The following is a 16,100-nucleotide window of genomic DNA, read 5'->3' as shown; positions in this document are numbered from 1 at the left end:
TGTGTGTGTGTGTGTGTGTGTGTGTGTGTGTGTGTGTGTGTGTGTGTCGGGGTGGGTGACAGAATTACAGTTCTCGCTCTCCTCTTCTGAATGAAAGTAAAAGCTAGAAAAACACGTGTGGCGAGGTTTGGTTGTTTTTCAGTTCAATATTACATTGACATCTACAATTTACAATTAATACCAAACTGGACTGTTTACAACTACATTCTGCATTAGTCCTGAGATACTGGATTAAAAATGTCTATTACATCCCTATTAAATAAGTTCCCTGAGGATAGGACCCCCCTTTTTTTAACCCACGTCCCCCAGAGTTACAGGTACTGGCCCAAGCTAAGTAACAGAAAGTGTGCCATAAACACAGCAGCCATGTAGGTATAGAGAAACAAAGATACGCCCCACCACCAGCCCCACCTCAGCACACCCAGCGTAGGATCTTAGGACTCAAGTGTTTTCCTAGTGATCAAGGGCGGATCTGACAGCCAGAGACTTCATAGTTTTAGATGTCTGACTGAGAGTTCAGTGTTTGAGAATCCTAAATTGGCCCCAGTGTAGCCTTGCCTTCTCCCAGCGGTCACGCTGATGTGGTCTGGCCGTACCAGCCTGCAGGGCTCCTTCTGGTCTTCTCTAGCCACATGCCAGGGAAGAAAGATTAAAGCCACCTGTCCTAGACATAACAAGAAGCAATCTTGTGTCCTTCATATGTAGACAGTTCAGAATCTCTTTCTTACATTCAGTTACTCAATCCCACTTCTGAGACATGTGAGTGAATAGGGATCATTTATCCTACAATGAACATGACTATCTCAACTTCAGCCACCGGAGTCTCCAGAATCCAAGAAACCCATGGCCCCAAGCTTCCTTCCATTTATCTCGCTCTGCCTGCTCATTCTCTAGTACCCTGGATACCCACGTCTTCAATTGTCATTTCCATGCTGATAGCCAAGCCACAGATTTATCTCCAGCTCATACTGCACTCCAAATCATGCATCTGCTTCCTGAACTTCTTCATTTAAAGGTCTTCCAAGCACCCCAAACTTAGTGTGTCCAAACTCATAATCTACTACCACTGACCACCCTAATGCCTGTGGGAGAGGCATTATTAACATCGGTTACCAAACCCATTTGGGTTTTCATTCCTCATCTCCCTCTCCCCCACTTCCATCTTCAGTCAATCACCAGATCCTATTATTCTACCTCATTGGCCTCTGGAATCTTCCCATGTCTCTCCTTTCCCACTGCTCTCATCTGTGTGCAAACTATCCTATCTTTTACTTGAAAACTGCAACAGCTTCTTTACTGGACTTTCTCCACTCCTGCCCACCTTTAACCCATGCTCAGTAATGTAATCACCGCCAAACACTGGGGCAGATGGCCCAGTCAACGTTGCAGAAGGAATGATGAAGCGTGAATGCCTCACACCCACACTTTCCTACCTTTTATCTTTCTTTTAGAATTTTTCTTCAAAATGTTTTTGTTTTTTCATTTCTCAGTTCTGGGTGGATGCAGGATTTCAGACCAGAGTCTCCCAATGAATTGTCCCTCAGTCCCCTCAGTCAGATTTCCTAAAAGAAAAGCTTGAATGATAATCAAAGGTTGGCTTTCTATATATATAAAGGTCAGCTTTCTACCACACACTTTTAAAAATTATTTTCAGTTTCTTAAAAGCAAGTGAAAATGAGATAACTTTTATCTTTGGTGTTCAGAGCTTTTGAATTAGGAGGAGTATTTCTCAGAAAGCAGTGCCCATGACTATCCCTACAGAGCCACTGGCCGGTGGGACAGCTCCTAACTCGGGTAATTTCTGGTGGAAGCTATAGTGACTTCCGCAAAGGGAATCTTCTGTACTTATGTCCAAATTGTATTTAAAGCCTGACTTCCCAAAGCACACATTTATGGGTAGTGTGGGCATCTGTATCAGTTGGGATTATGTTCATCTCCCTTTGGCACTGGGACCGTGAGCGCTGAGCCTGAATTTACTTTTTAAAATTTGAAAAAACTGCTTAATTTAAAAGTCCAAATATTTTAAATCACCTTGAAAACCTTCAAAAACATCTGAAGAGGAACAAATTGTCCTTCTTTAGCCCAAACTGAGGTTGAATACAAAACAGCAAAATTCTTTGAACTGTAATAACAATGCTGGAGAGGAAAAAAAAAATTCTTCCTATGTTTTTAATGGTTGTTCCTTTAGACTAAATAAGCCTGCTGCCCCAGACAGTGCTCTCACTTTTCTATCCCCTGTAATGACAAAAAAATCAAAAATCAAAAATCAGAGTCTTGGTACTTGAAATTTTAACACCCTTGATCACCCATCACTAACTCTAATTTGGGAGAGCAATGCTCTTCCTGCCTTATGTTTACATACGCTAGAAAAATGCTCCAGTATACTATTCGTGTGTTAAAAACAAAACACAAAAATACAGACCACGAAAGCACAACAATGTATACTATTCGGGAGACTGTAGGTGCAGACTGGTTTTTACTGGGAGTATAGCTGACATATAATATGCTTCAGGTGTATGACAGAGTGATTAGACAGTTCTATACATTACAAAATGCTCACCACAGTTAAGGACAGTTGCCATCTGTCACCATATAACGCTATTATTACCTTATTACTGACTGTAATTCCTACCCTGTACTTTTCATCCCCATGACTTACTTAGACCTGAGAGTTCATACCTCCCCTCACTTACTTCAACTTTCTCCCAACTTGTCCCTCTGGCAATCACAGTTTGTTTTCTGTATTTACGAGTCTATTTCTGTTTTTTTTTTATTTGTTTTGTTTTGTTTTGTAGATTCCACATATAAATGAAATCATATGGCAGGTACAGATTTTAATGTTGCCCCAGGACTATTTAATGTATACATGACAAGGGACTAGCATAACAAATTGCTTTTTTCATATGCCTGACTCACTTGTGAGCCTCGAAGTATCCCCAGGGGAAGGGCGATGCTTCATTATTCAGCGAGCATTTAGTAATGGTAGAGGTTCAAAAACATTGCTAGTTCTGGCTGACCCCAGCAGAGAACTATGGCTGGTGCCATAATCCTTCGCTGTTAACATCTGCTGTGAGTAGGTGTTAAAAATCACTTCCCAGCAATCCATATAATGTTTTCCTCTTGAGCACTGTTGTTTAAGCTTTCCTTTTTATATGTAATTATGTGTGCTGTTACTGTTAAGCTAAATATGATAAACACTGACTTGAGCTCCTTGTCAGGCCAGGGTCTAGTTCTGCCTTGGTCACGGACTAGTTACCTTGAATAAAATAACCACTCTGATGCTCAAATTCCTCATTGGTAAAACGAAGTTGGGACTGAATACCCTTCAAAGGTTCTTTCTGATTCATTTTTTCAAAGACATCATGAACTTGACCTTGTATTAAATAAACTGAAACACTGTGTTTATACAAATACTACACATATATATTTGTATAATTTATATATATTTATGCATTTTTGTTATATATATTCATATTTATAAATATTTATGTATTTGTCTCTACTCACGGTGAATATTACCATTAAACAAGTTAAGGAACATGTTACAAATATGTGAAACAGTTTTTTTTTTTAATAATTTATGCAACCAGAGAGACACAACCAGGACAAAAGGAGAAAACCGCCTCCCTAGCCCCACCGCTCACACACACCCTTACACAAACACATTTTATAACTCTGCATAACCTAAGCACCCAGCCAAAAATATCCCAACTTACGAATGAGATGCTTTTTCTAAATATATATTGTCCCTGCAGCTGTTAAATGAGACAGGTTCTCTTCTGCCGTTTAAAAGTCTTTTTAGACACACTCCAGGTGTCTCCAGTTACATCATGTGCTACATAAGATAAGCAGAATACTCTTGAGAATTCCAATTTAAAAGCTGGAAGAGATTTTAGAGATCACTATTTTGAAAATGAGGAAGGAAGTAATTTGCCTCATCTGCAGCCTTATTATAAACACTCACCTGGGAGGTTGTTGGTTTACCCAATTTGACTTAAAGAGAAAACAAAGAAGCAAGATGTTACAGGTGACCTTGCGTGTGTTCCTCCAGTGGAGTAAGCTGGGAAATATATTTTCTGAGAAACAATATAGCTAGAAAGTAAATGAGTCTGAGTCTGAAAGTGAATACATCCTAGTTTACAAACCATTGTCCTTGTAGTCTGAAAGTGCGGCATCAATGTTCCCTAACAAATAATACACATAGTTGCCACTTAAACACTTCAGGACCTTTTAGTTGATTTTCGGTGAGATTTCTGAGCTTTTCTCCATGAAGGGAATTACCAACTGGGAAGGATGCCCAGAGCCACAGGGTGAGGGGGTGTAACGCTGACTGAATACAGTGGCCTGGCTGGAGGCTGACTGGACTTTCTTCTCTCCTGGTTCTGGAGGTTTTCATTGCCCAGAGTCCAGATGGGACATCCAAAGGTTGAAGCCAACTGAAGTTAGAAAGGTCTTAGTTACAGGCACCAGGGAAAGCTTTGATCTACAACTCAGATCAGCCAAAGATACGTAGCAGTTAAATCACTCAGAAAGCAACAATAACCTACATTTACATTGCACTTACTATGTCAAGAACTATTCATTTAATCCACACAAAAACCTAGGGAGGTAAATATTACTATTACCTTCATTTTTTTTTCTTTAAATTTTTTTATTGTTACAATCTCAGATAAGCACATGGCCATCCATCAATTATAAGAGTTAGAAATTCAAATTTCCTTTTTTTTCCTTTAAATTTTTTATTGTTACAATCTCAGATAAGCACATGGCCATCCAACCTTCATTTTTAACTGATAGATCAGTTATCATTTGCTGCATAACAAACCACCCCCAAACTCACTGACTTCAAACCACATGCATTTATTTCACTCCTAAATTCTGCAGATCAGTTGGGCATTTCTTCTGGCCAGGACCAGACTGGCTGCTCTCTGCAGGTTCACCCCGTGGCTGCCAACAGCTGGTACGTGGGCTGACTGCTGTAGCAAGACTGGCCTCCGCGGGCACCTGGGTGGCTCAGTCATTAAGTGTCTGCCTTTGGCTCAGGTCATGATCCCAGGGTCCTGGGATCAGGCCCCACATCGGACTCCCTGCTCGGTGGGAAGCCTGCTTCTCCCTCTGCCTGCCGTTCCCCCTGCTTGTGTTCCTTCTCTTGCTTTGTCTCTCCCTGTCAAATAAATAAATAAAATCTTAAGAAAAAAAAAAAAAAGACTGGCTTCCTCTACTTGTCTGGCTGCAGGCATGCTCTTGGCTGGATGACACGAACAACTGAGCTGTGTTGTCATCACACAAGGCTTGATGGCCCTGCCTTCTTCACGTGGCAATTAGGGTTTAAAAAGGTAGCAAGAGAGCAAACCACACACACAGTGGGAACACTTTTGAAGTTTCTGTTATGTCATATTTGTTGTTGTCCTATCGGCCCAAACAAGTCGTGTGTGGCCACAGCCAGAGTCAAGGAGAGAGGGGATGGAAACCAAAGGACCCGGTTACAGGAAGGCATGAGCCAAATGGGAGTATTTTTGAACAAGCTACCGAAGATGAGGGAACCGAGACCAAAGAATGCCAGATAACAGGCTCTCAATACCTCAAGGAAATGAAACAGCTATCCGAATTAAGATGGATGAAGATGTAAAGACTGAAGTGGCTGATCGTTAGGAATAAAACCCATAATCCTCAGGGCGCCTGGGTGGCTCAGTCTGTTGAGCGTCTGACTCTTGAACTCGGCTCAGGTCTTGCTCTCAGAGTTGTGGTGAGTTCAAGTCCCATGTTGGGCTACTTAAAAAAAAAACAAAAACCATAATCCTCAAGAATGAGTGGGGATTTTACACGGGAAAACAGCCTGTGAGAAGCCATTAACCATAAGGGATATCCTATTGGGGTTTGGTCTGCAAAGAAATTGAGTAAAAATTTATCTGGGATTTGGGTGTTTCTTAGCCAGGAAGGAGGAGGCTTCTAGGAGTGAAGATGAAGAAATAGTGATTGTAAAGGAGAGAAGAGACGGTCGGTGGCAGGGGTCCTGTTTATCAATAAACTCTAGTCTCAGGTTCCTGAAGGGGAAATAGTCCCAATCCATGTCTCCTTACCCATTCCCAATGGAAAATGCAGTGAGGAGTATCTGGAAGAATTTTTTATGGGGGAAAAAAAAAACAATTTACAAATTGTATTCTTTCATTCATTTTTATTTTTTATTCAAGTTCTATAAACGGTTACTTTTACCTGGAGTCCCCAGTTTTCCTCTCTGGCTTGCTAGAAAAATCTTGCAGACTCAGAATCCCAAGAGCCTATGATGAGCTGAAAGGTGCATTTGTTTTTCTTTGTCTAAAGTACTTTCACTTGCTCTTTAAATATAAATTTCCCTACAAATTGTGGGCTGATTTCTGTGGCTCTTGTAGACTACACATTCAGGCAGACATAATGTGGCATTTTGATTTATCTAACTCTTCTTTATGAAGTCTTCAATATCCTATCACAGGACAAATCTACAGACCATCTTAAGCCTTTCACAGAAAACCTCTTGGCATGCTGATTGTCTGGGGACGGCACGGAAGATAGTGCAGCCTTCCAGGACTGCATCATATACACACAATTATAGAAAGGAGGCCTGGAAGAATTTAATCGTATGTTGAGACTGCTTGAAAATTTATTGCCCGTTCATGTAGGATTGGCATGACAATATGAACAGTGAACGAGTCAAATTTATCTATTATCAGGGACAAGAGAAGACTTCCATTTCCTTAGAAAATGGTTGTGGACAGGGGCGCCTGAGTGGCTCAGTCAGTTAAGCGTCTGCGTACGGCTCAGGTCATGATCCCAGGGTCCCGGGATGGAGTCCCGCATCAGGCTCTCTGCTCAGCGGAGGGTCTGCTTGTGCAGACCTCTCCCTCTGCCTGCCGCTACCCCTGCTTGTGCTCTATCTCTCTCTGACAAATAAATAAAATCTTAAAAAAAAAGAAAAGAAAATGGTTGTGGACAGAATACCTGCTCCTCCAAACTCTTTCAATTCCCGCTCAAGAATTTCTTTTTTTTTTTTTTTTTCCCTGCTCAAGAATTTCTAAGCGGTGTTTGCCATTAGTGTTTAGGAAGAAGGGATGCAGACAGTTTATTCCTAAACCTACAGAAACTCCTGAAGAAAGATCCCAAGCACAAAGGAAGAAGTACATACAATCCTTGCACTTCAGAGAAATGAACAGATGGGAGAATTGCCTCAAGTTGGATTTTCCACATTCCTCTTCCAAACTGGGCCAGTAGAAACAACTTTGTGCTCTTGGCATTTCCAAGTTCAGGTTCCAGCTTCAGTGAGGACAAAGAATTCCTTGTTTACACAAAGGAACAAGATTTTGTGCCTTCTCTTTTCTACCACCCTTCCTTATTGTGAACATTCTTTCTTCTTTACAGAAGACAGCATAGAACTAGTCCAACAAGGTTGAGTATGAAGACAATTTTCTGAGTCTCAATAATGAGGTAAACATAGCTTAGCAATGGAAACATTCTCAGAAGTCCACTTAGCCCCATGTGTTAGCATCTCTTCTCACGACATCCTTATAGTGAGTTTTCCAAAGTAAAATCATACAACTGCTCAATAATATCTTTATAGAAAATAAAAATCTTGCCCACTTAGTCAAAGGCAGAGAGAAAGATCAGGCTGTCTCCAAGAGAAGATGGTCATGTGAACAATGGGTTTGCACCCAAAGGGCTTCTGGATGTGGGGCAGGGAGATACTCTGTACTCTAAACTTTGTCAGGGAATATACGGAGGGCTTTGACTTCCCACACATATGAAGGAAGAATGATTGGAGGAGAAGAAATCGATTTGGAGAACCTTGTGAAAGAAAGTGAAAGTATCAAACTGTCTTCCAGAAGTGGCAGAGAAAATGGCTCGTCACTCCTGGCCCAGATTCTCAGGTATATTCTTGGTTCTGGTCACTATTTCAGGAAGGAGAGGTCGGGCAAGAGTGGAGTCTTCTTCAGATCATCCACTCATGAAAGCATAGCCTCGTGGACAAGTGAAGAAAGGCTGGTACCTCTGGTTATATTGAAAAGACTGAGGCAAAGCAATCCAACTTGGAAATTCAAAAGCTTTCATTCATCTTTGAAATATCTACTGAGCAAGGCACTGTGGAAAACAAAGACCATCCATAAATTCTGTGCTTGTCACGATTATGGTGTAGCAGAGTAAAAATAACTTGTTAGAAAGTTAACTCAAGCCACAAGTGGAAGAAGTAACATGAAACTAGAAAAGTGGTGAAATGTATTTCCAGCTGGAAAATGTTCCTGAGCTGGCTTTTGTGGGACAATTAGACCTGCAGAAACAGGGAAGCAAAACCCAGAGAGAAGAAATATCATGAACAAAGCCTCAGAAATGGAAAACCTTCAGGCATTGAAGGTTTTCAGGTTCTCAGGTATACTGAGAACAGCCGGTAGTATGATTTAGCAGCCTGAGGGGAAAGTTAGATGTAATTCATGGGGACTTCTCCCCGCAAAATGGGAGATAAAGTACATGCTTTCTCCAGCTTGTCTGTGGTTAAAACATTCCAAACACAAGAAACTACTGATCACTATAGTAGCCAAGAGCAAAAATCCTTCTAAATTTGGAGAACTCCAAGATATCTGATTTGTATATTGGATCCTCCCTATAAATTTCCTAATAAAGAGGCTTAAGTGATTGTCTTCTACAAGAACTCTCACCCTCAGCACTATTGGCATTTTGAACTGGATAATTCTTTGTTGGGGAGTGCTATCCTATACCCTGCAGGATGTTTACACAGCATCCCTGGCATCTATTTACTAAAAGCCAGTAGCACCCCATACCCCAACACCAGGTATAACAATAGTTATCTCCAGACATTACCACATGTCCCCTGGGGAAAAAAACAGTGGTCTACCCTGAGAACCACTACCCTTGGGAACCACTGGTCTACCACGAGTCTGTATGTCAGACGATTGTTCTCCTTGCATAAATAGAACTAAGGTAGGAAGCTAAACAAGTCTAGTGTCTGTTTTCTTACAGAAGCATAAAGCAAGTATCACTGTTACAAAATATAGGTAGGACATGTCCTATAACTCTATTCATTGTTATAAGGAAAAGTAAATAAAATCCAAAGTAGAATCAGACTTTCATAAACTGTGATTTCTAACCACTCTTCCCGGTCCAGCTCGTTTACTGGACAGACTTTCACAGGAATGCAGACAGCCATCCTCCAGACCATCCTGGTGTCGGCAAGAGATAGACTCTCGACCATCATGTACTTAACATTCATAATCATGTGTGGCCTAAATATTGTTATAGTTATAGAAACTCTTGTGCAAGTTTTAAAAATTGTGAAAGCCAATTTCTAGTTATGATGGTACAAATTAAGAGAAAACATTGATATCTAAGAAAGTGGTGGTTCTCAAGTGATAAGAAGACTTACGAAACAAAAATAACTAAAGTACTAAATTTTATGCACGTCTTTACTCAGGAATTCTGTCTCCCTTTGGTGAGATGTGGCAGCTTCTTTCTTTCACTTTTTTTTTTCCTTTTAATTTTAAAGGGAATGAGGGTGGAAGGGGGGACCTGTATGTACAATCCTATAGAAGTACCTATTACTTTATCTTCTTAAAAGGATTTAAAACTGATTTTCACTTAGTAGGTTCACTATCTTTCCTTAAAGATTTAGCTCTAAGGAATAAATGTCAAAGTATCAAAAGTCCCATATCATCTGATAACCATGGTAGGTACTTGATGCTAGAAGAAATAAGATCATTATAGTGGTAGATAAGTTTTTCTTCATGTACAATTTTAACAATACGTTTAAGAGTTGAAAGGAATTAAGCAATTCTGGTTATAATTTTTACTGCCTGTTAACAATAGATTCCTTATCTATGAAAGTTGGCAGGCAGGCATGGTCTTTTGAAGGAGTCAGAAAAAAATTACCAAACCCACTGATAACAACTTGGTGGTAACTTTCTCTCTTTTCTACTTCAAAGGTGTCCTTGAATGGCCATTTTGGACAAAACTGGTTGTGGTGGCCATCGGCTTCACGGGAGGTCTTGTCTTCATGTACGTACAGTGTAAAGTCTACGTTCAGTTATGGCGCAGGCTGAAGGCCTACAACCGTGTGATCTTTGTGCAAAATTGCCCAGACACTGCCAAAAAGCAGGAGAAGAACTTCTCATGTAATGTAAACACGGACATTAAGGATGCCGTGGTAGTGCCTGTATCACAAACGGGTACCAATTCCCTGCCATCTGCAGATGGCGGCCCCCCTGAGGTTATACCAGTGTGACGGGACCAGCTGCGAGTTTCTTCACTGAAGAGTATCTTTCTAGCCCTTAGCCACTACACGTGACAGAAGTGATCCTGAAGTATTCACTCCCTTTATCTTCTCTTTCTCCTACGGACTCATTTTTACTTACTTTGCTCAAAAGCAAAGGACCAAAACAACACCAAATGACCAGGATCCCATAAAGCAGTCCATCCAGAGTGTGATACGGAAACGTGAAAAGTTTGCTAGAGAGTGATTTCTAAGACAATTAAGAACCACTGGAGCAAGGAATGCTCTTAGACAGTGATGAAAGCCTGAATGGACACACACGTCTTCACAGGAGAAAGTTTAAGAATACAGACTTGAACTGCAATGAGTGTTTCTTCTAAGGCCTCGTCATGTTAACTGTTTCATCTGAAAATAAGAAACATACTTGGTTTTAAGCTTGAAATCGTCTGCATTGTCCTTAAGTCATATCAGACGCAAACTTGGAGGATGCATATTTTGATATTCATACTTTGACAGCTAACAGATTTTTATGGCTATAGTGGAGTCCAGTTGTTTTACCAGATGCATGTTTTTAAAATAGATGCAATACACATTTGAAGATATTAATACTTAGAATTATGTTCAAATCATGAACAGATTTTCAGAGTTTTTGGGTGTAATTAGCACTGTTAAATACCCACTGAAGCTGAAATCAACTACCAGGTCCTGTATTTTATCTGGTCCCCATAAAACAGTGCTGCCCAACAGAAATATAATGTGAGCCACAAATGCAAGCCACATGCCTACATTTAAAATTTTCCAATAGCCCCATTAGAAAAAGTAAAAATAAGTGAAATTTTCATATTTCATTTAACACTATATATCAGATTAGTTCAATGTCATATTAAAAATTAAGATATTTTACATCCTTGTTTATGAACCAAGATTAAAAATCCAGTATGTATTTGATCTTTACAGCGTATCTTAATTTGAATTAATCATATTGTTAAGCACAGGCCCTAAAATTAGAGGCAGAGCCTCTGCTCCATTTAACAGTTGAATATTTCACAATAGCAGCTCAATTCATTCTTTTATTCAAAGTCTCACAAATGTTAACAGTTTTATACAGCACTAAATTAATCAAGTTAAATAATGTGGTTGGTTAAAGAGTTAGGTGAACTTACCATTTCTCTAGAGGGTGAAAAAAATGAAAGTATAGAAAGATTAAAATGATCTACATGTGGCAAAGTTCTGAAATTAACTTATTTGCTACTATGAAGCACATATGCTAGGGAAACAAAAATTAAATATTATTAAGTCAAATGTGTAAGGCTTTTTTTTTTTCTTTAATCCACATGTGGTATCTAACTTGACAGATGAATAGTTATGACTAAGCACTTAAGACTATTTTAAAAAGCTGACAGTATTTCCCTTGCTCAGCTGGGAAGTAAAGATATTCAACAGATTTTGTGATAAGTAATAAATTGAGTTGTTTAGGTTTGGCAGTTCAGTTGATTATTGTGTTCTTTGCATATTCATGTAAAACTGAAGCGTGAATGTTATTGCAGTGTGCTAGATTAATGATTATAGAGTTAGTGACCCGTGAAAGAAAGATGTCTCACATTTAAAAAGGTGATTTTTTTTGTTGCTGTTGTTAGCTGTCATATTTATTATTGTGAAAAGGCAACCATGATGGCCCTAAGAACCAAAGCATGGGTATCGCAATGCACAAACCCGGGTAACACATTGATGCACTTTGTAATTATCAGTGTGCTTGTTCTTCATGGATTATCATAAAAAAAGGAAAAGGAAGTAACTTTTTAATGAGGAGAAAGATATGAATATTAGTAGTGGCTGACAATGAGTCCAAATAGTCCCAATTCCTAGAAATAAAGAAAAGGTACACAATGTCAACTTTGTGTGTGTGTGTGTGTGTGTGTGTGTGTGTGTGTGATGTGTGTGTGATTTCATGTGTGTATATGAGAAAAACATTAAGGTTTTTAGCCAGTCAGGAAACAAAAGGTTTAAAAACTCATCTTTCTTAAAACTTGTTGTGGAGGGTATGGACTAAAGGCACAGGGAAAACAAAGCTGAAGTAACTAAAGTGTACCATAATTTCTGCACAACTAAGGACATACTTGTAATAAAAAAATCTATGAACCTTAAACAAACTAAACCTTGTATAAACTTCCTCTTAAATTTCCATTTTAAAGGTTTTAGCTAAATATTCATGAATAGGTAAGCTTTGGGTGATTTAACCATAGCACCTCACCCAATAGATTAACCTTGATTCAATTTTTGTTAATTTTCCTAAGCTTTTTACTAATCCATTTTTCCCAGAGCTTAGCAATGAACATGTTTACAAATATTCCTGGGGGCGGGGGAGGCGAGAGGGGGGGTAATCTGTCACCAGCAAGCAATGAAATCTTGATTTCTCTTTTGTTTGCTCTGGAAGGAAAAAGATTATTTACCTTACCACCAAAAATACTGTTTAAATTCTGGACAGACATAAGCAAGATAGGTAAGTGCATCGCTCATTTCCCAGTGGGAGATGATTGGCTAAAGTAGGCCTTGTTTATTAAGGGCTACACTTAACACTAAGAAAACATTTCTAGAATGAAAAGTAAAGATAAGCATTACTGTCTTAACCCTAAAACATGACATGGTGTTTTAATACAATACATAAATTCTCAAAATTAACTTGTACGGGCTTTGAGTTTCTTGTAATGAGAAAATAATATAGATCCCTAGCAGGTTAAAAGTCAGCTTTTTATTCGCTGTTCTTCTGACCTTTATAAACCCTGAACTCCTGAATTTAAATCTTTTATAAAAAGTTTTCCTGCAATGGCCGTTTATGGTTCAAACCATTGGAAATAATCATGTGCATTTAAAACCTAATATTGATTTTCTTTCCTATTTGTGTGGCAACTGCCCTTTCAATGAAAGGATTTGGCTTTGTGACAATACTTTTGTGGACTGGACATACCCTTCAAAAACTACTCTCCAGAAGGATAATTTTTTTGAAGCATGTTTACCTGCTCACGTAAGAAGTAAAACGGACATGAGTCAAAGGACTGAAATCGAAGAATGAACAACGCAATTCTGTTAAAAACCCTGGCTTTTTATAATCATGCATCTGGTAGTATCAATACCGTAAATCACAGACATTTATGCTGTTAATTTTTAAAAGAACTCTCACTTTTATTGTATCAAAGACTGAATTGTAAAGGAATGAAATCCCAATTTTTTTTAAGTGAAGTCCAAAGGCAATTAAGTTTAAGAACAAACACAAGCAAAACAAAAATGAAAAAAAAAAATCAAAGCAAAAATGATCCAATATAAACCTGCGATACAGCAATGAAGAAACTGAAGATAGGTATATACTGAAGAAGTCTCTCAAAATGTCCCAGGATTAAATCTCACTCTGAGCTGCTATGACATGTGATTACTGTCCCAGACAGATAGCCGCGTTTATCTTGTTTTGCAAAAGGTCCTTAGATACCCCTAAAACTAACCTATTGTTTGGCTGGAAAATTAGCTCATTAGAGCAAGGACATCATTAAGACACTCTAATTGTCAAGGGGGTGAGGTGGGAAAGATTACTGCATTCACCTGACAGTTTACCTTTCCTTACCTTGCCAGCGAGTATTTTGGAACAAAGTAGAGCTCTTTAAACTTACTATCATTATTGTCGTTGTTATGTAATAATTGTATAGGACTTAACTTTAACTAAGAAAGATGAAAAACCTTTTTTCTTTCCTTAAGTCAGCCCAAAGGTGCTATTTTACATATCAATACAGCTCAAAGGAAGTACTGTTATTTTGGGCTGCAGTGTTTCCTCCAAATCTGGAGAAAGCCCATTTTGAAATTGGAGATTGTATTTAAACAAACAAGGAAAAATTATTTTAACTGTGTGCAATTTTTGAGATTGAGCATTTGTACTTTTTTGGTTTTACCTAATTCTCTTGCATTAACAACTTACTGTTTTGTGAATAATGTGTACTAAGACAAATTAAGGAAAATAATTACCTGTGAAAGAAAAACTTTGTATATTAAATAAGTGACCTAAACTTTTGTTATGGTTTCTATACTCTTTGACTAATTTACCAGGATTTCTGCAGATATGTATCTGCAACATTCAAAAAAGCTTGGGTTCTTAAGATTTTTATAATAGTCTGTGTTTTTAAGCAGGGTCTGAACATATTCATATTACATTAAAGCCAACATAGACTGACCAACCCTGACATTCTAGAAAGGAATAAAGAAGTGATTAACAAGGAAATACTTTAACTCAGGGACAGAGCGATGCAGGCAGAGGGAACAGTAACCAAACTCCTTCGTGGCAAGTGGCAAGATTCAGCTGCTAAGGAAAGAGCACACCCTTTTTAGGAGTCTGACAGTTTATTACTTACAGAGATAGCAGAAGAAAGGCAAACTGCCAGCTCCCCATGAGTCTTGACCCAAGGGAAGACACAAAAATAAGGCATGATAGATGAACGATATGATAATGCAACATAAGGAGCGGGGCACCCTGGTGCCGAGATGCTGATTCCCTGTTGCAGCTAAGCAAGTCTGTGGCCTGCAGCTACACCCTAAAGGGACTCACAGTGGAATGGTCTCATACTTTATCAAAATCCAGAGGCAAGGACAAACTGTCTCACATGTCCTCCTTGAAAGATAGGGAGGCAAACATGAAGTGGCCCACGGTAGTTCCTGCGGGTCCCATATCCTTGTGCTCCAGGAAGCTCATAGGGCATTCATTCTAAGGCTCAGGTCAGCCTGAACCAAGCCTGGCCTACGTGGACAAACACAAGGTCATCAGGGTGCCAGCAGAGCTGCTCCACCATAGAAACTAGCTTGGCCATTCTAGGAATGGACAGAAGGCCTGTGATCTGAAGTACAGTAAGCCAAGGGCAAGTGAAAGAAGCTGAGGTTGGAGAAGCAGTCAGGAATCAAATCATTTCAGGCCTCTTTGGCCACTGTAGGGAATGTGAATTTCATTGGAAATGTGGCAGATTATCAATGCAGGTTCAGCAATTGTAACAAATATGCCACTCTGGTGGGGGATGTCAGTAATGGGGGAAGCTATGCATGTGTGGGGGCAGGGGGTAGAATCTCTTTACCTTCCTCTCAATTTTCAAGTGAACTTAAAACTGCTCTAAAAAATAAAATCTCAAAAAAAAAGTGATTAGAAACAAAATTATAACCATCAAATAAACATACCATGAAGAAAGTGACAGAATGATACTGTAACAATATGAACAAAGGAGTAGCATATTTTAGTGTACATTTCCAAAAATTCATGAGCAACTCTGGAGAACAGATTCCCAGGTGCAAGAATGGTGGCATGATGACGAGTGATTCCTCACTCACAAATGGGACACAGCACAGGCAGGACATGGAGATGGCCTGACAGGGACTGATTTGACTCTCTTTTTGGAAACAGAACCAGAAATACTCAATAATCAAATTAAGATTGGGGAGGGTGTGGAAAAGAGAAAGAGAAGAATCAAGGATGATTTACAGGCAGTTTTCTGGCTTGAGAAGTTAGGTGAAAAACTTGGGAGAGATTCAAGGTTCCTCAGGAGACAGTAGGGAGTGAGATCCAGAACACAAGCAGGAGTATTTGCCTCTGAAAGAAGAAAAGCTACTACAATCACAAAATCGAAAGAAAAGAAAATGATAGCTTGTATCTTCTCAATGATACATATAAAGTGAACAGATGAATGTTGAAGAGGCAACTATTAAAGTTGAGCTAGAACATATGGAAAAAGGTAGTGAAAGAATTATCTCAAAGTTAGAAAGGGAACTTACTACAGGAACACAGTAAAATTGCTCATCAGTACTGAGAATCCACTTGCGATGTGCAAAC

General features: G+C 39.2%; 1 protein-coding gene across 6 annotated transcripts in view; it reads left to right on the top strand.

Annotated features, from left to right (window-relative positions):
• The window catches only part of MARCHF1 (membrane associated ring-CH-type finger 1), an 858,143-nt gene extending 843,845 nt beyond the window's left edge, over positions 1–14,298 (top strand). For 5 of the 6 annotated variants that reach the window (XM_073892451.1, XM_073892452.1, XM_073892454.1 and 2 more), the window contains one exon: positions 9,963–14,298. In XM_073892451.1, coding sequence (XP_073748552.1) covers positions 9,963–10,261 — 299 coding nt within the window. In that variant the 3' untranslated portion in view covers positions 10,262–14,298. Of the gene's footprint in view, positions 1,315–9,962 lie in introns of those variants that run through there. The other variant, XM_025874409.2, reaches the window with a different exon arrangement.
• Positions 14,299–16,100: the final 1,802 nt, after the last annotated feature.

Source organism: Callorhinus ursinus, unplaced genomic scaffold, assembly GCF_003265705.2.
Source record: "Callorhinus ursinus isolate GAN/ISIS: 27379988/994484 unplaced genomic scaffold, GSC_fseal_2.0 scaffold4, whole genome shotgun sequence".
Taxonomy (NCBI): Eukaryota; Metazoa; Chordata; class Mammalia; order Carnivora; family Otariidae; genus Callorhinus; species Callorhinus ursinus.
The sequence above is the reverse complement of the archived record's forward strand: the minus strand, read 5'-3'. Positions and strand labels throughout refer to the sequence as shown.